The sequence below is a fragment of the Chrysemys picta genome, chromosome 1 (assembly GCF_011386835.1).
Source record: "Chrysemys picta bellii isolate R12L10 chromosome 1, ASM1138683v2, whole genome shotgun sequence".
In the NCBI taxonomy this organism is placed as follows: Eukaryota; Metazoa; Chordata; order Testudines; family Emydidae; genus Chrysemys; species Chrysemys picta.
In genome coordinates this window covers 50698889-50723997 of record NC_088791.1, presented here as the reverse complement: position 1 = coordinate 50723997, position 25109 = coordinate 50698889, and the positions used below count along the sequence as shown (strand labels likewise).

The following is a 25109-nucleotide window of genomic DNA, read 5'->3' as shown; positions in this document are numbered from 1 at the left end:
CACCATAAAACCACTTGGCTTGGTCTTCACCAAGCACTACTCTCTCTTTCTCTAATCTCTCCAACCATCACCTGGTCCCTTTCAGCATCACCCATCAGCTCCGCTCCCCTCATTCTACTACTGGCTCCCCCTTCTCTATTGCATCCAACTTCAGCTGCTTGTCTTCACTTTCAAGGATCTTCACAGCGCATCCCTATTCTACCTATCACCACTCATTCAGTATTGAGATGTTGAGTCCTGCCTCTGGTTGGCCCATGATACCAGCCTCCATCGCCTACTGGTTAAATTTTCAAACAAGAACCTTTGTGCTTTCTCCCATGTTGCCCCTTGTGCCTGGGAGGAGTCTTATTATCCACCCAATTTAAAACTCTCCTTTGCCATGAGGCCTACAAAAAAACTTGACAATGCCTAGGCTGCTGGTGTGCTGAGACCACTGCCTATCATGCTGACCCATATTATCTCACTGTTTCCTTGTACCCTCCTGTGTATCTGTCTGTATCAATGTATTGTCTTTTGTCTTATTAGAGTGTAAACTTTTTGAGGCAGAGATCCCCTAAGCTCGATGGTTCTACAAATTAATCATAATAATAGGAACTCAGGCAGAGTATAAATCCTAGACAGAGATAAGACTGACAGAATTACAGGAAGGCTGTATTGGGCCGTATAAACACAATTAACAGATGTGTTGGGCACCCACAACTATAGCTGTAGCCAACACTCAGCATTTTTGAAAGTCATGTTTTACGGGTGAAATCCTGGTTCCTTTGAAATCAATGAGAGTTTTGCCAATAATTTCAATGAGGTCATATCAAATGACTTTTTAACACAACTGTGTAAAAAAGCAGTGATGCTGCACCTATGTCAATTATACTTCATTATAGTCTGTTAAAAAATAGTAACATCCCATAGTAATAGCCTGTTTCTAGACACTCTAGGCTTGCCTTCCTGGAGACACTTGAGAAAATTAATCTGAATTAAGTAAAAGTGTGAATTTAAAGTCGATCAGTTCAACTGCACTAAACTCCTGGGTGGTCACTCTCATTCAGAACTGAAGTGGCCTTAATTTGATTCACTTCCTCTGTCAGTTGTCTGGACTCCGTATAATTCCATACTTGCTAACTCTGACAACACCCAGAGTGCCAGTGCCAATGTTTAATGCATTGCATGTGTTATTTTAGAACAGGAGGTTTGTTTCCATTGTAGTTAGTTTGACTTGGAAGTAATTGTCTCTTCTGAGCTTTAAAGTAATAAATTATTTAGCAGTTAGTATTTGTCCTTAGATGGCATGGTTTAAGAGATGTCAATATCATTCAAAGTGTCCCTGTTAGCCAAACCGATCTCGCATGGAGGGAAGATATTAGTGTAAAGGAAATGTCAAAAGGGGAAATCAATTTCTTCAAGCCTTTGAACCTTTAAATGAAATGTCTTAATAATAATTATTGTATCAGCATGTATTTAATTGCTGCCTAAAGAATTTTATCAATTCTGGACCACACTGCCTTGCCTGACCATGATTGTGTTTATCAGTTAGTCTTTCAGTTCCGTGACTCATTATGGGCCAGCTACTCCTTTGTGATGCTCTCTGCTTCCTGACAAATTAACTTATTATTATGAGTGGAGATGACTTATGTGGTGAGAGCTTTTAACATGAGACATTCAAAATAGGTGAAATTCACCCAAGCACGAAAGAACTAAGTAAAGATCACGTTGCCATTTACACCCTAGGACATGCTCGTTGGGGAACGAACAGCTGGGCAGTGAGGTCTTGGTATCTTGGTTTCACCTCACCCCTAAATAACAATGGGCTGTTGGGAAGGGTCACTAGATCCCACTTATGCAGAGGTGTGATGTGTGCCTATGAGCTGGACTACAAGAGCGATTGCAATGTGGCAGGCTGGGGAGGGTGAGGATGGATTCCATCTTTCAACCCCCAGGAAGTTTCCTACGCTGAGGTGCAGAAAGGGACAAACTTCACCCATTTTATTTAATCACACTTTTCATTTTTCTTAGCAAAAAAAGAAACAATTTACTGAAATCCCAGAGATAATTGCTGACTCAGAAACATTTTTCTATGAAAACTTTCAAAAATTCCATTTGAAAAAAACTGCTTTGTGACCTAACAGTGCTTGTGGAATAAGGCCTCAGATCGCATGGCTTAGCAAGAAACAAAGCAGGAAGCAGAGTGTAATTTCTGCTTCCCCCTGTGATCAGCCATTCCCCACACACCTGTGCAGGACGGGGAAGAACAGCTAGATGGTGCCATTCCCTGCACCCCACTCGTAGCCTCTGGCAATGCAAGTAGCCCTTACACCCACTTAGGCATCCAGTTAGGGGAGCAGGAGGGCTCACAATAGAGCCTGAAAATATCACTTACAGATTAGACATTAACAAGCTATAGGTAAGCTTGTCCCTCACCTTTCATTACAACTGTTTTTACTTGCTCATAATATGTCCTCCTTTTGGACTCAAACCTTCCATGCTTGGTCTCAGCTAAACTGAATTATTTTGGAAAGTTTGAGCTAAGTCCATTTAGCTGTTTGTGTACGTGTACACACACACACACACACACTGAATACAGATCAACAGCCTGTCTTTGCACAAAAATAAATTAAGAAATGGATGAACTTTTAAAGTCCTTCTGTGGCTGGCCCTCACTGAGGACTAGTTGATTGGAAAGCCTGAACAATTTTATTTATTTTGAAATAACAAAGATCTTGCATTCTGTACTGAGTAGCAAGTACAGAATTGGAAACAAAAGTTGCAAGCAATTACGTCTCAGTGAAACTTTGTTTTATTAGCTTGGTCGTTATGTTATGGCCATAGTGCTGCAGTTATATCAGAGTGCGTAATTTGAAAACCTATGGAATTTTTTTCTTTTTGGTGTTTACTTTTCATTGTATCTACTCATTCCATCAAAAGGAGCTCTAGGTGTCCTTTGACTGATTATTAAATTACAGTGAACCAAACAGACTACTCTGGGTGCCCCACCCAGTAATTACCATAAAACATAACCCAGCAGCTAAGTATGTATTTCTGATTTTTATGCTCTCCTACCAGAGTCCTCCCAAAGCTGAGTAGCCCTCACAGGGAATGGCCTGTGAGGTAAGGAAAGGCACAATACCATTGTCTCAGAAGTAGGGTTTGTGTGTATGTAAGAGAGCAGAAGTTTACAGAAATGTGCAAATGCAACACCACCACATACCCCGAGAGTTAGTGCCATAGATATACATATTTTTACTCTTTATAAAACAAAACAAAAAGGCAAACCATCTACCTCTCACACACACACGCAAAAGATGTAAAAGCAAATACAAATATAGTTGCTGCTCAGGTGGTGCTGGGCTGGGCTGGGCTGGGCTGGGCTGGGCTGGGCGGTGAAGATGGCAGTCCTCTCCAGCACTTTCAAGGATACAAGAGCACACAAAACATCCACTCTTCAACTTTTCAACAGACAGCAGAATATATCATCACTGGCTGAGATAATTTTCCCCTTCTAAAAGAAAGTGTGTGTGTGTGTGTGTGTGTGTGTGTGTGGTGGGTGGGTGGGTGGGGGGGTGAGCTGATGTTGCTTTGTGGAGAGATTAGCATTCACCCATATCCAGACTTATGCTCCTCGTAAATCCCTCAAAACAGGGTTTATGTTGGGGCACAGGCCTTGTGCTGGCCTTCTGCATAGGAATGAATTTCATCAGGGGAACACAAGGATTAGGATTGTGGCTGGCCATTGCACAAGGGATGAGGGTGTAGGTGAAATCTTCCTTGCCCTATTCCCCCTCTTGCACACATGTGCCAGGGCAGCCTCAATCGGTGTCCATTTTAAGGGACTGACCTGCTAACACTCACTAATGTAGTGCTTTTTATTGTGAACCAATCCTCTTTGACTATTCGCACTAGCAAGCCCTGAATTTGCAAGGTTAAAATAAAGAGTCAGAAAATACATACGATTCTCATAACAACATTAAATTCCCATACAGCACATACATGCTGGTACGTGGTAGTTGGGATTGCTAGGCTTTTAAATGCATGCTTTAATATACAGAACATGTAATCTGACTGAGTTAACATATTTTTCATTGCAATGAGAATCTGAGCTTGTGCATTATGCATTTCCGACTATTTTTAATATATTTTCAAAGCCTAAACCTGCATTCCTCACTGAAGTAAAACTGTTATAACTTCAATAGGATTTTTGCTTGAATACAGAATGTATGAGCTGATCTTAAATGTGTAACTCTGACATTCATTTAAAATGAGAGAGGGAGTGGGGAGATGAGATTGCATGAAGGATGTGTTTTTATACTATCAATGGTTCACTCCTTTCTTCAGTCATTAGCTTTGCTGTCTGACTTAGATTTTAAATATAACAATGCAACAAAATGGTTACACAACAGTAGAAAGTCAAGTATATTATTTCACACTCAGGATTTTTAGACATCACATTAAAGTGAAATCTGTTTTAAGCAACCAGTGAAGGGATCAGCAAGATTTGGTTGCTTAACAAAAGTGGCCTCCTAACAAAGGTGGAACAGAAGTTTACTCACTTCATTTGGGGATACTTAGGCACAATCTCTTGAGACAGAAGGTTGCCTAATATTTGTACAGGTTTTGACTTCAGTAGATTCAGACCCTCCCCTCCAACCCTCCCTCTAAAAACAAGGCGCATTGAAGGTGTCTCATGTCAGGCACCCAAAACCACTAGTGACTTTTGAAAATCTTTATCATTATTATTTCTGTTAATAGGTGTATTTCAATCGTATGCATTACATGGATAACCAGATATATTTAATTTCAAAAGGTTAAATATTGTTTTTACTATAAGACCATGCTTTCCTGTTTAGACAATAAAGAAAGATCCACGTTCTTTACTGCATCACTTCTTTGGTGAACATCTTTTTACATACTGATACTATTTAGCTAAATCTCTAACATACACACATGCTTTCTCTATGTTAGCTAGCCAAAGACTCTCTGTGGCCCAGAAGCTTCCTTTCTTTGCATATAAAGCACAGAGGTACTTCCAGGTCATTCTAGGAAAATCATTGTCTATTATACAAGCTACGCCTCTACCCTGATATAACGCGACCCGATATAACACGAATTCAAATATAACGCAGTAAAGCAGCACTCCGGGGGGGGCGGGGCTGCGCGCTCCGGCGGATCAAAGCAAGGTCGACATAACGCGGTAAGATTTTTTGGCTACCGAGGACAGCGTTATATCAGGGTGGAGGTGTATTTGATTTGGGATTGGGATATGCATTGCACAGTGCCATATCATCCCATCAGTGGAGGGCAATTTATGACCCTTACTCATCAAATTGAGCACACTGAACTCTTCTCACTGAAAGTCACTTCAATAATTAGTAGGAAAGGATTTTATACTGACTTGTACTCATGGAGAACAATATCTTAGGATGAACATCCTCCCTCTTCCTCTGAAAAGTCAATTAGAGGAGTGCTGTAACATGCACTTAAATAGTGCTCAATGAATATAAATTAGAAGGAAGTTCACTACGTGGTATGTAAAATTGTATAACTATGTAATGGCTTGATAACCCAAAACTTTTAGTCATTTATAAAAAACAAATGTTCTAGTCAAAGTACACATTCTAATTCACCTCTGCGAAAGTCATCGAACTAGCTTCTTTACTCATCAGTAATAACATGCTGCTCCAGCAGTGGACTTGCATTAATAAAAGTAAATGTTCTTATGCATAAAAGGCAGAGCAAAGACAATGCAAGTGAACAAACATAACACACTTCAAAGGGTCTCCTATGCCCTCCAGGTCTAAAGATTGATTGAAAGATGTTTTATAAGAATATTTTGTAGTTGTACAAAATGTTGCTTTCATTTGCTAGCTGGATGTTTTTATCCACTTAACGTGTTTTTAAACAAAGACTTCACAAAATCAGATGTCTCCTGGGCAGTAGAACAATAATTATGGTCTCCTTTATTTTGGGGAAAAAAGTTACTTTTATTTTAACCTTTTCCTTTCTGTTTCACCTACTTCTTGGCTGAAGCCCCATGGCACAGAGACCAGATCCTGTTAGCCAGGAAATGGGAAATGACAGCTCTGAAAGCTACTAGCAATAGCTGCAGGGGACCTACTGCCTGCTATTTTCTTCTTCAGAAAGGGAATCCAGACGGCTGGGGCCTGTTGCTGCAGCAAGTGAATCCACTATTTGGAGGGGGGTAGGCGGCAGGGTGGAGGACTCAGTGGGATGCTCCCAAAGAGCATAGGAACGGGAGCAGAGAGAGACTATGGAAATGAAACATCGTAGATGGAAATGGGGTGGATAGGGAGGCTGCCAAGGGCTCACAGGGTCAATTACAGGGGAGGAAGGGAGTGGGGCTGGAGACACTTTGATTGAAGGAGCCTGTTCCTGCTGATTTCCTCCGCTACTTTGTCAATAAGATTAAAATGCAAATGGCTAACTTTAAGTTAAATGTGTGAGAATAAAAGGTAAATGCAGATGTACAGTAGGACGATATTAATTGTTATACCAGAAGAGACCAGTAACTCTTCTAGTCTACTATCATGGCTCTGGCAGTGGCCTAAACCCTGAATTTCAGAGGAAAGCAAAAATCCCCCACACTGAACCCAGGCAACTGTGCAGTAACATGGAGAGAATCTTCTTAGCCCCATCAATTTATACCCTGAAGCATGAGGTTGATACATTAACCAGGATCAAAATGACAAGAGTTACAATAACTGCACATGTTATTTTAATTCATGTAAGCATATAATCCTCATAGAAATCGTATTTAAGATGTTTGCCTCAATAACATCATGTGCCAATGAGTTCCACAGAGCAATTATATCTTGCATAAAACATAACTTAATGTGTTGCCTTTTAATTTCACTGAATGTCCTCTTGTTCTTTTATAATGGGACAGAATAAAAGGAAGTAGCTCTGACATAGGACCTCTTACTAATGTAATTTTGAAAACAGTTCTGGCTTCTTGTCAAGTAATAACGCAACTGTGTATGTTTAGCTAAAGTCCAAAGAATTGTATCAGACTGTATAACGAAGCATATTAATGTAAAAAAAAAAAGAATATTTAGCAAAAAAAATTGCTTTCAGACTTGTTCGTTGTTTATTATTTTAATTTACATCATTTACTGTCTGCAAAATTTCCAGGGAAATAATTTTAAATAGTTTTTTCCCCACTGCACAGTAAATACAGCCTTCTTAGTATTCCAGAATCAGAGCATTATAAAAATTTTGGAGTCTGCTTCTGCTACCAAATTACATTAATGGGTAAATACCAATTGACTTTCTTAGCAGCCACGCCCAGGCCTGAATCTGCAGTTTTTGAAAGTATCTTACCTGAAAACTATCTGGCTAATCGTCAGAACCTATTATATCTACTACTATAACTTTATTTACAGCTTTATGTATATGTACATCTTTATTACAATATGTAATATCAATTTTCCTTGTAAAGGTTACTATTTTATAGAAATCAGACTGAAGTTATTGCCAATCAACTGCTTAGTAAACTTAAGTGGGACAGCTTCCAGAATTTTTCTCAACATATAATTTACTTTTTAGTCCATTTTGCTATCTTAGACAATTTTTTTAGCTATATTAATTTCAAAGCCCTTTTCAGTGTAATAAAAAAGCCTTTTTGCTAGAAGTTTCTTGGTCCCATTTCAAATTATGATCTGCAATATTCCTGTACCAATGATGAATCATTAGTGTAGTGATTTTTCTGTTTCAATCTGTATATTAAACTATGCCTCTCAACCAATCAACCTTGGTATAAAGTGTATGTGAGGTCAAATAAACAGATTGCTCACTAAAAATCTGTGATCAAGTTGTCTGATCATATATAGACACAACTCTCTGAATTGCTGCATACACACTGTATAATGTTATCATACAAACTTAAGCATTTCAGTTACTGACTGCTGTTTGTTATATTTGGATTAACCGGCTGGTCATAAAACTACAATGACAGAGTACACCAATATTTAATTAAAACCACTAGTCTTTTCTTTCAAACCTTAAGAAAACCAACATTCTTTATGTCTGACAGATTCATGATGTTGTGCTTCAAATATATACACTTACCAAAATTAAACTGTGAAGTTTATGTCTAATACTGTGTTGTACCTTTAAATATAACTGACATCTTAGAATAGATAGAGGGGTAATTATGATAAACTACACAACAGTGCTATTGTAGATAATATCATTTATCAATCCTGTGGTCCCCATCATTCATGCATTTACAGTTTGGGAATACAATGACTGCAAAGAATAATAATCCATAATGGCTACATTCTCAAATCTCATGCTAGCTCACTAGACAAAATAAAAAAGGTTAACTGTATAAAACTGGAAAAAATGTAAAATTTTATTCCAAGAAAATTAACAGGCTACACAGGTAAATTTTGGCAAATGCAACTTTATATTGAAATCCACACATCTGTACCTTAAAGAAGGAAAGACTCACAGACTCTAATGTATTTCTAAAATACTAGAAATCATATTATATGCTTCCACAAGTTAAAACTTAAATAATTTAAAACAACCAATACACCAAAATGTGCAGAAAGTATAAACAAGACTGTGCCTTCAGTAGAATAAATGCTTCACAAATTGTGCAAGATATCATACCAAGGCTGCGGTCTCCCTATGATAGCTGTCTTAAAATATAAACATACATCAACTGCCAGTGTTTCTCAGAGCAAACTAGAATGGGCAGCACACCTAGAAAAAATATCATATCATCCCAGTGATGTGCATACCGATTTTGGGAACCATAGCAGTAAAAAGGAAAGAGAGGATTATGTGATCTTTCATGCACTCCCAAATGACTGACCAGAGTTACTGATTCAATTTTCCTTGCTTATTTGCTTCATTGCTAAACAAAATGGAAGATACTAGATAACCCTTTAAGGCAACATGTGTTTATTCTGTATAATTATGACCATTCCATTATGACTGGGTATTACCTAGGCTAACGTTGCCTAACAGACTGATATCTAGCTTTTTCAAAAATATAAATAAGAGTCCAATAAACTTTATACCAAATCAGCAAAAACCACAGAATACAGTTGACTGCTAGTAATTTCACTGTTAAGGAAATGGTATTTAGAAAGAGTAATATATTTGGAAAAAAAGAGTAAAGTCTAATTTGAACAAAAATACTGCTTTGGAATGCTCCCCAAAACTCACTCACAAGGCAAACAGATTTATCAGTGTGATAATCCAATAATGCATGGCACATCTTTAATTAGTTACGGTACTTACGAGTCCCCAATTTTCAGTCTTTGCAAAACAATAATTGTATGAAATGTTTTAAACGTCTTCAGATGTCTAAAATTAGTTTTATCCACACATTAACCTCATGTCAACTTAACTTATTAAGATGTCCAATGCTAATCGTTTTGATGGTCTTATTTTATGTAGTGATATTCACAGCATTTAGCACTGATACTTAGCATCTGCAATCCTTATCTAGATTTCAACCACATAAAGGAATTCAGGGCAGTGGTTCAGTCCTTTGTTCTTAATTACAAACCTTCACCCGTGGTCAGCAGGAACACATTTGGGTTTCAAATAGGATTATAGGTGAGCTATTGCAAAGACTGCAGAATGTTGCCCAAATCCTTACAGCTGCTGACTTCCCATTCTTGATTTTCTTCTCAAGACATGGCTACAGGCCACAATTGCTTAGCAGAGAAAGGGTAGTGTTTTACAAGGCTAAAGATTTACAGATGCTCCCTCATATAACACAGTAAGGTTCCCTTGGTAACCTGGATTTTCTGCAGTAAAGAAGGGTTGTACTGAAACAGCGCCTCAGCTCCCTGTTGGAGAAAATGCAGACAAAAGGATTGATTCCAGCCTGGGCAAAACTCATCCAGACAGCGGCTGTTAGAAATCCCCCTGGTACGACAGGCCCTCTTGCAAAAACTCTCCAGTAACAGGCTACCAAATAGGGACCCCACAAGGTCAGAAAGAGGAATGTCATAATGTAAAACATTCTGCTGATTCGCTTTTCCATTTTGAACTCATCTAAGACCAGTAGCCTTCTCCTGCTGGTGGTATTTGCATTTTGCCTGATTCCCAGCAAGGTTGGTGGCGTGGGACCCCTTCCAAATCCAGCCAGCCAATTAGCTGCTGCTTGACCACTGGCTCCAGGGCCATGAAAAGTCCAGTTCTGGCTCACCGCGGCAACAAACTGGACTGGCTTCATTTTCCTGCGATCATGAACGAAAAATATCAGCTTGAGGTAGACAAGCTGTGTGGCTAGGAGTATAAGGGCAAGAAGAAGCATAAATCCCAAAGAATCATTGGCCCTGAAAGAACGATGCTGAAAGGTGCATTGGTCTTCCTCCCTAATGAATGAGTAGGTGCCCACGTCTAAAACTGGGGGGAAAGCCATAGCTACAGAAAGGGTCCACACCATACAGATAACTGCCAAACAAGTCCAGAAGGTCAGCCTTTTTGTATAAAACCGGTGGTGGGCAATAGCTAAGTACCTGGTGACACTTATGCAGAACAGCATGAAAGCAGTGTGGAAGCAGGATAAAACCCCCAAAAAGGCAATCACTTTGCAAGTAAGAGTCCCATACGTCCAAGTAGAGCCATTTTTTACAGAGGTGAAAACAAACGGGAAACAAATAGCAGATCTGAGGATGTCTGAGCAGCAAAGATCCAACAGGAAGTAGTAAGGAGCTCTATGCAAGGTCTTATCTTTGACTAGCAAAATGGAGATCAGAAGGTTACCCACCACACTGACTCCTATTATGAAACCAAGTGAAGTCAGTTTCAGAAAGGCTGTTAAAGGAGAGAGATTTTGTAAAATGTTGTCAGCTGCATGGCTGTAGTTCGCCATAGATGGATGGATGATATGGATATTGCCACAGTCAAGTCTTATGATCTATATATAAGAACAAGGAAAAAATAGATCCATACATCTTACTGCAAATGTAATCCACAAACAGAACAGATCTTGTGTCTAGTCATACAGTACATCCTCTTTTCTTCTTTCTGACTTGTCATGCCATCAAAATATCTGAAAAAAAAAATTGAGCTATCAGTTCTTAAGTTAACAAGTAATGATGTTAGAAAGTGCTAACAAAGATGTTAATTTATGGGGACCCAAATGAAGTTGTAAATTTGTGTACTATTTGTTTTTATATACCATGAGGCGTTTTTTATCTGACTTGCACACTTATTGTATAGCATTTTGGCTTATTTGGAATTTCATAGATTTGGCTTGTTTACAGCCCTGAACTGACCAAACATATCATATTTGGTATACACCTTATATTTGGTAGAATATACAATTTCATAGGTCATGCCTCAAAGGCTTTATGAATAAAATGATCCCCAGTTCAGAACTCTAGGAAATAATCACTGGTATCTTAAAAGAAATCCTAAAAGACCACTTATATTTGGACATTACCTACATTTATTTTACTTCTACATATTTGTCAATGTTTTAGAGGCAGCTGCTGTGTTGATATGGATCATACCCAAAGAAACCCTGCAGAATTTATGTTTTTTAACCCAAGTCACCAAAGCACATTAATCACAGTGTTAGCTCATGCACATTGTAAAAGAAAATGGTATTCATTATTTTCCCCCAGTAAACCCTGATTTTGTCATTTAGGCTTTGAAATAAACACAGATGTTAGACAGAAAACAGCACTGTGCTTTAAAGGTTTCCCCCCTTTCTTCTGCCTCCCCCCTTTTATTATTACAAATCTTTAAAGCCCCAACATTATCTTTAAAGCCCCAACATTATTATTAAACCCTGGTAAACGTAAACACTGAAGGGGGGAGGGAGAGAAAGGAAACACACCCAAGAAATAATTCCCTTCCATTGAAAGGGTTGTCTTTGGCTGTGCTTAAATAAACGTATAATGAACAGATCTTCTTTTAGTCAATTAGGACTCCACGATTCACACTAATTCTCCGGGTGAATTGCAACTGAATACATTTCATGCAAAAGAAAAAATAAAATACAATCAAAAATTGCCTGCTGCTTTTCCAAAGCCCAGGGACAAGAGCCACTGCAAGTATGATCAAGCTCCTCCGTTATTCACATGAAGTGCTTCCTATGCCACCTCGGGTGTACAAAGGAGATTCACACTGAATTCCACTAGAATTCTTCCATTCTTACCATCCACAAAGCGCCTGATTACTGCTGTGTAAACAGAGGCTGATCAGATCATGGCAACGTTTTAAAACCATGAAATCCCCCCCTCCCCGTTTTCCCCTCCTTATCCCCTCTGCTCTACACACAGCTTGATATACATGCACACACATTCACAGCGATGCTGGGAGAGACTTGCTTCTGGGTTGCAAGGGCGCCTTGGGTGCTGCTGGTGCTTTGCAGCCCCATTTGCCCTGAGCCTGCCAAGCCTGCCCAGCTCTGGGGAGCTCAGACGGAGCCCAGCTGAAGATGCATTGTCTGTAGGCACTTCCATTATGCAGTTTAGTTTACAAAAAAAAAAAAAACAACCCACCCTTGGGGAGGCAGATCTCTCCCCCTCCCCCAAAACCTGCAGCTGCACCAGCACTGTGCCCCCAACGCTCCCCCCAGCCCCTCTCCTCCTACCTGTTGGTGCTGGAGAGCCACACACACTACAGCGTCTGCTGGCTATAAATTGCTAGTGGGGTTTTTTTTTTTGCCTTTTTTTTTTTTTTTGCCTTGGTACCTGGACTGAGAACATAGTCAGTGGCTCTGGCGGCGCATGCTCACGGAGCCTTCTTCAGCTCCCAGCCTCGTCCTCCCCTGTCGCAGCGGCACAGTCTCTCCCAGTAACGCAGCCGCGGCAGCCGCCGCCGCCTGGGTGAGCCCAGGGCAGCTGCACGTTGCCCTTGCACTGGGCGGCTGCCGAGCCGGAGTTAGTGGAGAGCCGGGGCCAGCCAGCGGGGGGCGGGGGATTAGGCTGCCCAGCTCCTCGTTCATGCCTTTGAACTGCTCCCTCCCCCCCGATCGGGGCCAGGGAAAGAGCCTGTCTTTCCTGCTGGCTGGTACGTTGCAGCTCCTTAGCAGGCAGAGGTCTGTAGTTTGCTGCTGCTGGGGATGAAGCCCAGGTCTCCTCTCACACGTTACCCAGTTGCTTCGCTCTTTAGCAGTAGTAGAGCAAGAAAGGGGCCCCAAGCCAAGGGCAATCGCTGGAAGGGATGGGGAGTGTTTTGCAGAGGGGTGATTGGGAAACCCACATCCCCTCTCGGCCCTCCCTCCCTCTTCTCACTGTAGGTCTATTTGTTATGAAGCAAGTTTTGAGGATTCCAATGAAAACTTGCAGAACTGCCCAGGCCCCTTACGGTGACAATAACATGGTTCACGGTAAGGGGACGGGCCACCATTCCCCCCCCCCCCCAAATGCCTAGGAAGTGCAGTAACATGTCCCGAGAGTATCCAAACAGCAGTGTGTGTGTGTCAGTGCCTATGGAAATAATGAAACTGAGGATGGAACTATAAGACTCCGCATATGGTGAGATTCTGATGATGTCCCGGCTGGGAATTGCTGGAATGAAATGCAAGTGCTATGAGATGGCATTGCTAACCAAAGGCTATTGCAATACGTTATTCCCATTCTCCCTGTGTGGTGTACAATTCACTCTACTTGTTGGATATCAATCACAATATTTAAAACTAGAAAAACATGAGGATTTTGGATTAAACCTCATAGATCATGTCCCTTTGCCCTCTGGCATATTTAATTTTATACAAGATTATCTGAGAGAAGGATAGGAAAAAAGACAACTACCAAAAATAATTTAGTTTATTTCAAGACTGTTATGGAACAGCTCATTGTTGTGGGGAAATTTTGATCCTGCAAGTCTTCCACATGATGAACTTCTATTCAAGTCAAAGGGAACTCTTTCTAGGGTGGATTTGTAGGGTTGAAGTCATTATTTGTAGCTCAGGCCTTTCAGAATACAGTTATCTTGACATCATTAGTAGATTACAGGCCTTTTTGTTAATCTGCTGTCAGAATTGTTTGGGATTTGTTTCACTTTTAAAGTGACCTTGAATTCAATGGCAAAATCCATTAACTTCAGTGGGAGTACAATCTGGCCCAAAGGGACTGCAGCGACTGAAAAGTGCGGTTATTTAAAGCAAAAACAAAACAAAAAAACACCCCTTAAAGTGTATTAAATTCAACTTTGTGCAGAGAGCTCACACAAAGCTTACGTACAATTTCAGTCCCATTTTGAGGGCTTTGATACTCAATTTATGCATAGACCATGTGTGTCCACTGCACACCGGTTAATTTTAACCTTCAATAATTGACTTTGTGGGTGATTAAAAAGGTTATTAAAGTTACATCACTTCAAGGTGTACAATTGTTACTCCATAGTCACCTTAGCTAATTTTCAGGATCCAAATACATGTTTTTTCTTTTTGTTAAACAATACTTTTTTCTTATACTTATAGTTAAAAAAACTTTAAAGACAAATAAATGCCTCCTATGATCTGGCAAATTAAATAGACTGATCAAATACACTGGAAGAATTCCCTGAATAGCTTGAAAATGATGTACTTTTGATAGCATATCAGCTGTATCTTCAACATTCTGATTAGGAAGCAGGTCGGCTGATGTATAACTCATTGTTGAATATAATTGTTATAATATGCGCACAGGTAGGATTTATTCATAGAACACAATTTGGTAATGTGTTCACACAGTAAGAAAATATATAAAAAAAGATGGTCTAATGCAAATTAACACTACTTATTGTACATGTGTAATTTCAGAACCCAAACACCAATGCTTGGAGGAATATGTTTTGTCACACGGTGAGCTGACTCTTTTAAGGGGTTAGGCTGCTTCCTCAGTAGAGGGACCAAAATACCAGGATCATGTGACTAGAAACCTGGCTTGCTGGCAGATAAGGGTAGTCCTGGGAAGACTCTAAGAAGAGCAGATCTGGGAGTGAGTGGTCCATCAAAGAGTGGGAAGAAAGTCAGGAAAGGGCTAGGGAGGAGGCCTAGGCTGAGTAACTCTCCAGAGCTCTTAGGTGGAAGGCCTGGGAGAGAAGTCTGCAAGGAGCAGGAACCAGCTAGGAGGAAAGCCTCAGCAGGGACCGAACTAAGAATCCAGGATCAAAGGTATGAGCCAGTTAGGAAGGGTGAATCATAGAACATCAGGGTTGGAAGGGACCTCAAGAGGTCATCTAGTCCAACCCCCTGCTCAAAGCAGGACCAATCCCCAATTAAATCATCCAACCAATTTTTGCCTCATATCCCTAACTGGCCCCCGAAGGGTTGAACTGACAACCCTGGGTTTAGCAGGCCAATGCTCAAACCACTGAGAGTGGAAGATACGTTGTTTTGAGATTTATGTTAATAACCCAGATATTTGAAAAGAGGAGAGTTATTGGGGAAAAAACATCTGCGATGTGAAGTCTGATTAAATGGGAAGAAGTGGAAACTGAGACAGAATCAGGGCCTGAAGACAGACCCTGCTAAAGATGACAGGTGGAGCCAAAGGATCAAAACATGGGAGTAAAATCCTGACCCTATTGAAATCCATAGCAAAACTCCCTGTGAGTGACTTCAGTGGGATCAGGATTTCAGTTTAATGGCTATAAATTATCAATACACAAACAGCAGAATATTCATTCCACCATTCTCTTGCTTATATGGATAACTGAGATGTTGGCTAATCTGCCAGAAAATTGGATGTTTGCAATGTCTGTTTATTCTCCATAATGCAGTTTGTAGAGCAATTTTGTGGGGTTTCTGCAGAATAGCACAGATGCTTCGCAAGGGTGAAACCCAGCTCAGTGCAGAGGGCCAGCATAAGGTGTATCTACTGCTTCTGTGACTGTGATAGGCTGTTATCAAAAGTATATCCTTTTCAAACCACTCAAGGAATTCTCCCAAGAGAAATTTTATCTTTGTGCAGAAGGCCAAAATAAGTTCGGTGTACCACTCTAGCCCCAGTTTAAAACTTTGAAATAATATTTAATCAGGCCTACTGTGATACATAGACCTCCATGGCCCTTCTGCACAATTTCACCCCTATTGTATTTGATCGGTATTTGTAAGCTCTTAGCAGTGCCATGGCCTCGTGCTGTCCCTTGCTACAGGGATGAATTTCACTCCATCTGCCCCATACATCCCACACTGCTTGTACTATACTGTATTTGCCATACTTTTTGCTTGTGTGTAATAAAATTTACCAGTTCTGTCCTAAAACTATGCAAGCAGCAGAAGGCAGGGAAGATGTATATCAAGGTGAATGCATGAGGTGTGTAAGGAAAACACCTGTGGTGTCGGTGTGTATGTGCATTGTCTTTACAATCAAAGACCTGTTTTGGAGCATGAGGGACACAGTGATGAACTTATCCAAATACAAATGACAGGGCCCAAATGGTCAGACAGTGAGGTGGCCCCTAATGTGCAAGGAAGAGATTGCTGAAATACAAGGACACTTTTTAAACAGTGGGCTAAATTCTGGTATCAAATCTCTGTTTTCAGCCTTTGTGTATTATTGTAAGCTAAGCTGAAACGCCTAGCCAAAGCTCTGCTGCAGTCTGACATACTTCAAAGAGAGCGTCTCTCTCCAGGCACACGTCTCACACATATCTGAAGTAGAAGCTTCAGAAAGGGATGCTGTTTTGCTGCAAACATTTTACATGCAACACACAACTGGATCCTGTGCTATTTTCTAAAAATCTCTTACTGTACTCCACTTCAGGAGCATAAGTTATTCTTACCTATAGAATCATTTACTTTCTTTATATGCATGTCCATTAGGGAAATTTATATACATGTTTATTGCAATTGCATGATCTGCATATCAAATCCTCAAGAACATTTAATGAGGTTCTTTAAAATGTTTCAAGACTGCCTTTGCAACTTTTTTTTTCATTGAGTCCCATTTCATGTTTTACAGAGATAAACATTTAAGGGAAAACTCATTGTACTGACTTCCTGTTCATACAGAGTAAGCCCTGATTTTAACTTACAGCATACTCTTAGTTATGCATATATGCAGAAAGGTCAGAGTATCACACATAGTACGAGGCTTGTTATTTTCAACAAAGTATTTATTTTCTTGTGTCTAGGTTTGTATACAACATAGACATTTTAAAATTCAACAGCCCTCAATGTCTGTAACTCACATGTGATTTATTGAAAAGTTACTAAATTGCTAATGGTTTCAAAGCCACATTGGAGTGATAATTCAAAATTCATGTCTTTAAAAGATACAGCCATCCAGATCTTCACATTAGTGTAACTCCACTGAAGTCAGCAGAGCAACGGACATTGGTACCAGCTGAGGATCTGGCCTGAAGTGAATAATAATAACACTTACAAAAAGCCAAATTTTGCAACATTTCCGTAGTAGTGGCCATTTTGGATTCCTGACCACTTAGATGTGTAAAGGTTTTTAAAATGATATAATATTTGTATTTACTTTGCTAATAATTCACTGAGGTAGGCTCCCACATCCATATTCGGGCACCTGCCTGATTCAAAAGTACTGAGCACTCAACAGTTCATATTAAGCTCAATGGAAGCTGTTGGGTGCTCAGCACTTTTGAGGGAGATGCCTATATATTTAAACATGGATGTGGGAGCCTAACCGTAGGCTCCCATTTTTGCAAATCTTATTCCAACCTTTATCTTTAATTAGCATGGTCAATGCATAGTGATGGCTCAACATGCTGCAAAATAGTAGGCTAGAGCTAGTTGGAAACTGGAAAGTTCCCTCCCATAAAAATGTCACATTTAAAACAAAAAAAATCCGAAATCAGGACAAAACGTCAGAAACACAACCGCAATGTGAGTTGTTGAGTGCACTGTACTTTTTAAGATCAAGCAGATGCCTGAATATGGCTTTTGGAGCCTACCTCGTTAAATTGTTAGAAGATTAAATTAAAAATATTACACCAGTGAAATTGACAAGAGCCTTCCAAGCCCCAAGCCGGGGAGCCATCATTTTGATGTTTCCCAATGTCCAATTGACATTTTTCAGCAAAGCTGAAATTTTCCCAAGGAAAAATTTTTGCATTTTCTGTTGGGAAATCCTTCAGATCGAAAATTCCCAGCTTGCTCTGCAGTAGGATCGGCACTGAGGTCCTGAGCGCCCAACCTAGTAGGGATGTTGGTTGGTACGAAGGCCCTACCTCTCTCCTGGGAAGAAGGAAGACCCTCACATCATCCTCGAGTGAACCCGGTGGGCCAACTTCAGAGCAGCATTCATGCTGCCTCTATCCCCTCAGTCAGAAAGTCTATTTAAGGCATTGGTAATTAAAGATGGAGTGGGAGGAATAGGAGGCTCAGCAAAACCTCCACCCACCATTTCCTCCTCCCCCTAGAAAAATAAAATTGCCCCAGCCCTACAAACTCTTCACAGTATCATACTCAGTAACCGAGAGGCACTGAAACACACATATGAATACTAAAAATAGCCTTATAGCAGGATTGACTCATTTATTTCATTTGTTTTCTTCTAAAATTTAATAAATCCAATTACTGTTACATATTTTAGTATAAGCTTCATTACAACATGGCTTTCGAGTGCTATAAATCTACTTGATTCACTGGTTAGCTTTGTTCTCCGTGTCATACAGGAATGTGTGTATACCATCATGGATGCAGTACCATTACCTGAATAGATACAGATGAAAGAACTTGGTCTGAGTTCATTACCAGATCCCCATGGGTGACAGTCATGACACTTGCCCAACGTCTGTCTCATAGGTGATATGAAGAAATGGTGGTTGGAAGGGGGCACGAGACTGTGCTTGGAGCTTCCCCATAGTTACATTGCAGATACTAGGTGGTAGTGACTGAAGCCAGTGACATCACTCCCACAGGACTGATGCATGGCTCAGGGTATGTCTACACTGCACACTTATCCTGACTCTGATTCAGGTTTGAGCCCAACCCCTGGCTGCTTCCATCATTCTGACTTGAGTCTGTAAGCACCCAGGTCCTATAACCCTGCTGGGGAAATGGGTCAGAGCCCAAGTCCGCTGAGACTCAGGTCCAAGCCCTATCATTTTGCAGTGTGGATGCAGCTCAAGCCACAGACTGAGTCAGACAGTCTGCATTGTGCAGTATGGACATGTGAATGTGGCTGTGAGACCTGGGTCCAGCAATTGTAAACCCAGGTTTACCATGCAGTATGGAAGCTCAAACACAGGCTTGACAACACAGAGTCTGCAAGCCCAGGTCCCATAGCCCAGGGTTTACAATGCAGCACAGACAAACCCTGTCAGGCACACTGGCCATGCCCACACATCTCCACTGACCTGTCCACATTCCATTTCTTCTCACCCCCACAGTGGGGCTGCTGTGCTTTGGTCTTTCCACAGCACAGGAATGAGTGAGTCTGAGGCAGGATTTTGCCCCATCTTCTTTCACTTACATACTATGCCAGCCGGTGTCAATCAATGTAATAGCACCGTTGATTTCAACAGAGCTGCGCTAGTTTACATCAGCTGAGGATATGTCCCTGTGGTTTAAAGGCATAAATTATTAGCAGTAGAAACAGATAGTCAACAAAAAGCCAGTAGATTTTCATTTTTGAACAGTGCAATTGGTTGTTTTGTGTTCCGTTTGCCCACCTCACCCCTTCTTGGCGATTATGTTTGACAGCCTTTTTGTCTAGGCCACATGTAACATTGAGTTTTCAATGAAATGCTTACTCAGAGACTATTGGGCTTACCTTGCTAAATGTGAAGTCAAAGCTGGAAGTAAGCCAGCCACTGATGAAGCACCCATCAATACACTGGTACACTCTTCAGTGTCATGGCCTTTCAGGGTGCCAGTCACCAGCATTCGGTGGTGCTTCATTTGTTACCAGCCCAGATGCCAGTGGAACACAGTGAGTAGGGAGGGGGGTGACAAATCTGAAACAAAAACAGGTTTTAAAAAAGGAACCTAGAAATAGTTGTGAGACACGGACAGGCTGACTTCCAGCGGAGAAATGTCTGACACCACTGTAGGTCTAGAGGACACTAGTTAACTGTGAAAAAAGAGCTTTGTTTAAACACTGGAGGCTAAACAATCCTGTATCTGGGGCAGCACATAGCTACACCACACACAAAGGAGATGTTACACTTCAACCTACCCTGGAGCTTCCTAGTATGTACAGAGTGGGGGCTGAGTGTTTCTCCTGGTGAATAGGCTTGGCAGGTGAGGGGGGGGGGGGAGGGTTGGGGGGGGGGGCTGGCCCCATCTCCTTTTGAGCAATTTACTCACTGCGGGGAATTAGGGAGTCCTCCCTGCTCCAAAAGATTGCTGTGGTCCTTGGCTTCTTACGTGCCCACATACATCATCATCACCACTACAAGGAGGAATATATCCTAGGTCTACTGCCTTCCACACAACTCTGGTTAGGGGTGGCAGGGAATAGGAGAGTTTCAGGATATCAGCAGAAAAGGAAGGGAAGGGACTGTAGGTTGCTGGGGAGGACTATTTAGCAATAGTATTTTCTGTATCCAGAGAAGGCGATTGACCAGGAGAAGAATGTCACCCACTGCATTAGTAGGGCTTTCAGGCTCCACCCATGGCAAAGGCTTGGAGGTGTAAACTTCATGTTAGAAACCGTGACTCTCACTGGTGCCAGTGGTTCAGATCTAGGTGTTAGATAAAACTGAGTTCCCTGGCAGTTTGTCTGATGTTTTCAGTATGTTAAGAACACTACAAACCCGATTGCCAACTACCTTCTGCAGAGGGAATGCAAAGCAGGAGTAGGAGGACACCACTCTGCTCTGGCACTCAGTTTGCACAGTGTAAACCACCACACAAGATCTAGGGTGATGAAGAATCAAGCCCCAGAGCTTTGTTGGCAGCGTGTGGATGTTGGGCTCTAGTAACAGCTAGGAGCCCTGTGTATCCCCTATGCTGTGACTTTAGATTTTAGAATCTACATAGTGGGGAATTATCCTGGACACTCCTTTGCACTGCTCCAGACATGTCACAAATCACTTGCATGTTAAAGACCTGCCTTTCCTGCTGCCCCAGACTTGGCATCTGGCACATAGAACTATAGTTTAATATTCTGCAAACAGACAGAATGAAGCGTGACATGTGATGATTTAGAACACAAACCAAGGAGAGACAATTTTAGCTGTTACGGTGCTTGTTGGGAATGCAGAAAACAAGAGAAGCTCTTTGGCAGAGGGCTAGACATCTCTTAAACAATGAAAGAGTAAATTCTGCAGAAGCTGGTGGATCCACTGGAGAAGTGCTGAGATGGCATAACATCAGGAACTGAATCCACATAGCTCCAGGAAGACCACAGAAATGTAATATGATAGTACAGCATCTTCTATTTCATTGGGGCATGGTATAACAGGATAACTTTACTAGGCCCTCACCCAGGAAATTAATCTAGGGTAATGATAGTGAATGGCAATAACTGCTGCTTAATTGGACTAGTAGTAGCATAAATTTAGCTAGAGCTACGTAATTTAATGGTGATTAACCAAGTGCCAGGTTAGGGCTTGTTTCCATGCCCGTTATAGTCAATGGAAATCCTTCCATTGGCTACAGTGTGCACTAGATCAGGCTCAAAATGCCCAGTTCTAAGATCTGATATTTTAAACTACAAACTGGTAAATAAAGATTGAGCCATATTCTCTCCTTGGTACTCAGGAGCAATATGGCAGGTTTCTGGTGGTGTTTAACTAAATACTTCTGTATTATAAAACCTACATACTCTACCAGATACTCAGCTGGTGTTAAATGCTGTAGCTCCATTGATTTCCATGGAGTGATGCTGATTTATACTAGTGGGGGATCTGGCCATGCATTTGGCCACCAGCAAAAGTTTGAAGTATGGCAGATTCCATCTCTATTTGTTGGGAGTTTCGACTGTCGTTTCTTTAAAGAAAAAAAAAAGGTAAGTCAGAAAAAGAACTCAGAAGTCAGGAAATGCAACACTGAAGGTTGAATGTACAACCATAACCCTCCACTATTGTGTGTGTGCATTATGATACTGTCTATTGTCTTTAGGCCTGGTTTTCCTCTCATATCCATGTTTGTAAGTTAGGAGTAACTCCAATGAGGTTGGTGGAGTTATGTCAGAATAAAACTGGCAATGCATTGGCGAATCAAGCCCTCTATACTTAAAATGATGCAGGCCCAGATCTCAGCTGATGTCAATCTACCTAGCTCTATTGAAGTCAATGAATTTACACCAGCTGGCCCACAATACATTATACATTTTCCCCTACCACCTTAGAGTCACTTGTTTAGCATCTTGTAACCATGAAGTCTTATTTAATTGCACAACATTAGTGTTGTCTTAGCATACTTTTTTATATGAAATACTTGTGTGCATACATACAGGGACAGTCTACACTGCAGTCCGAGGTGCAGTTGCAACATATGGAGACATACCTGAGTGAGCTTTGATCTAGCTAGCATGGGTACCAATATGAGTAAAGCTGTGGCAGCACGGACTTCAATCCAATCCCAGGGTCCTGGGAAGGCTTGTGCAGCCCATGCTGAAGCCTGTCTTGCCATGGCTTCACAAGCTATCTAGATTAAAGCTAGCTTGGGTATGCTGACATGCTGCAATTACAGCCTCTTATTCAGTATAGATATACCCTCAGTTACAGTGGCTTATCCTGGGGTAACTCCAACGGCATTGGGTATGTCTACACTGCAATCCGGAGGAGCAACTGTAGCACATGTAGGCATACCCAAGCTAGCTTTTATCAAGCTAACTCATTAAAAATGGCAGCATAGCCACAGCAATGTGGGAGAACCTCCTTAGTACACTCCTTCCCAGGACCCTGGGCACATACTGGGGCATCTATCCCATGCAACCGCCTTCACCACCATGGCTACGCTGATTTTTAATGAGCTGGTTCTATCACAGCTAGCTTGGGTATGTCTACATGGGCTGCAATCACATGGCCTGATTGAAGTGTAGACATACAAAATTACAGCTGAGTCTCTAGTACCACACACACACATACACAGTGAAAAGTGAGTAAAATGGATGTAAAATGCTACCAAATAAGAATACTCAACTCACTGGAGATGGTAGTATTTTACAGTGACTTTCATTGTTGCCCACTCTTGTGATTTTATCACAACTCTCACAATATTTGGTCTTTTTCTTAAAGTCCCAGCACCTGGAATAATGTGATATTGCAAGAAACGTAATTTTTTTTTGGGTGGAAACTGGGCAAGGTTCTAGCTCTCATGGTTGCAAAGAAAATCTGGACAATGTGAGGCTTAAAGGCTCAGAAACCATAAGCCCAATATAAAGAATCCCAAGTGGTTTTTGACACAAATATTATATTATTTTTTGTCAATCTTGTATTTGGGGGGGGAGGGGCCTGACTCGTGACTTGTAAACTGTTGGGGTTGGCAGTACTGACTTTACCCAAGCGCACACAACTGCAGAAGGTGCCAAGCAGTGGTGTAACTGAAAGTAGAATTTGACTCAGCACATTGAGCGACAGGAAAAGGGACTCTTTGGGATGGTTCTAGTGTACAATGAGGGAGCAAGAAAAAGGAATGTACTGCTTACATATTTTCACTAATCTTAAATATATTTCTTCTATGGCATACATTCAGTAACTTAAAAAATGAAATGTGAAAATGGGATCTACATACTAATATTAGTGATAATCATAATAATACATTTTCAGACATTTTGGGTTATGTGTCTGGTCATAAATACACTCATCAGATGATTAAACATGCTGATTCCTCACAGCACATTCACAACTTGTAGCAAACTTCCAGTAAAACATACCCTATCATGTAATGAGTCATTGCGTCATGCTTTGTAAACTTGAGGTATCAGAGAGTATTTAATCATTTTATACCCCCTCGCCCACACATATATATTGGAATAATGGTGAAATTTCAGAGTGCTAGCCGTATTAGTCTGTATCAGTAAAAACAATGAGGAGCCCTTGTGGCACCTTGGGGACTAACAAATTTATTTGGGCATAAGCTTTCGTGGGCTAAAACCCACTTCATCAGATGCATGGAGCGGAAAATACAGTAAGGAGGTATAAATACACAGCATATGAAAAGATGGGAGGTGCCTTACCAAGTGGGGGCTCAGTGCTACCGAGCCAATTCAATTAAGGTGGAAGTGGGCTATTCTCAACAGTTGACAAGACAATGCCCCTCTGCCATGTACATTGGCCAAACTAGACAGTCGCTATGCAAAAGAATAAATGGACACAAATCAGACATCAAGAATTATAACATTCAAAAACCAGTAGGAGAACACTTCGATCTCCCTGGACACTCAATAACAGGCTTAAAAGTGGCAATTCTTCAACAAAAAACTTCAAAAACAGACTCCAACGAGAGACTGCAGAACTGGAATTTGCAAACTGGACACCATCAAATTAGGCCTGAATAAAGACTGGGAGTGGATGGGTCACTACAAAAACTAATTTCCCCCTGCTGATACTCACACCTTCTTGTCAACTGTTTGAAATGGGCCACCTTGATTACATTGGCCTCATTAGCACTACAAAAGTGATTTTTCCTTCCTTCTTGTCAACCTTCTACCTTAATTCCACCTTAATTGTTTTTAATGGTGAAGTATGTATCTTTGCATATAGTTAGGTTTGCCCAAGCATTTTCATTCTAAATTTTCCTTTTCCTTTTCTTATTACTTTCTCAAATCTTTACTGTTTTGGCTAAAACGCGGAAAGTTTGTTCTCAATGTGAGTGATATTCCCCCTGAGAAAGTATCAAATAAAATGGTTCAGACCTTTTTCAGATATAGAGAGTGAAAAATATGCAAACTTTCTGCTATTTTTTTTCTGAAATTTTTTTTGAACAACATTTGCACGTCTGCAGGAGGTGATGTGAACCAGAAATTTGGCAGAGACACAGCGCCAGAGCCTAGCTCCTGTGTGGACCGATTTAGTGAGTGTGGCTGAAACACCCTTCCATAGCTACAATGGGGCAGAGTAAAGGTTATACAGACTACCTTAATGATGGCATTTTCAGACCTATGACTGCTTCACATTACAGTGAAATCCTGGCCCTATTGAAATCAATGGGAATTTTGCTATTGACTTCACTTTGAGCAGGATTTCATCCTTAATGTTGTACTTAAGGATATGCTTAAGTGCTTTGCTGAAACAGGGCCATATGTATATTCAAACATGGCTCCTAA

The 25109-nt window shown here is 40.9% G+C and overlaps 1 protein-coding gene and 1 long non-coding RNA gene across 5 annotated transcripts; both read right to left on the bottom strand.

Annotated features, from left to right (window-relative positions):
- Nucleotides 1-7073: 7073 nt before the first annotated feature.
- Nucleotides 7074-13102, bottom strand: GPR85 (G protein-coupled receptor 85). Of its 2 annotated transcripts, none has more exons than XM_005312794.4 (2): nt 12681-13102; nt 7074-11029 (listed from the first exon to the last, which is right to left on the bottom strand). In XM_005312794.4, the coding sequence occupies exon 2, from the start codon at nt 10847-10849 to the stop codon at nt 9737-9739; it is 1113 nt and encodes a 370-aa protein (XP_005312851.1). In that variant the 5' UTR covers nt 10850-11029; nt 12681-13102; the 3' UTR covers nt 7074-9736. The 2 variants fall into 2 exon arrangements, with proteins under 2 accessions (XP_005312851.1, XP_005312849.1); XM_005312792.4 differs by having other exon boundaries at nt 12581-12762.
- A 3992-nt stretch (nt 13103-17094) lies between these two features.
- Nucleotides 17095-24178, bottom strand: LOC122172179 (uncharacterized). 3 transcript variants are annotated; one of them, XR_006172255.2, is made up of 5 exons: nt 24021-24177; nt 21663-21826; nt 19665-19848; nt 19249-19451; nt 17095-18601 (listed from the first exon to the last, which is right to left on the bottom strand). It is a non-coding gene; the product is annotated as an uncharacterized LOC122172179 (long non-coding RNA). The 3 variants fall into 3 exon arrangements; XR_006172248.2 differs by having other exon boundaries at nt 17095-19451; nt 24021-24178; XR_006172250.2 differs by having other exon boundaries at nt 17095-19451; nt 21668-21826.
- Nucleotides 24179-25109: the final 931 nt, after the last annotated feature.

Coding starts and splice junctions, on each gene's coding strand:
- GPR85 (XM_005312794.4), bottom strand. CDS start 10,849: ATGGCGAACTACAGCCATGCAGCTGACAACATTTTACAAAATCTCTCT.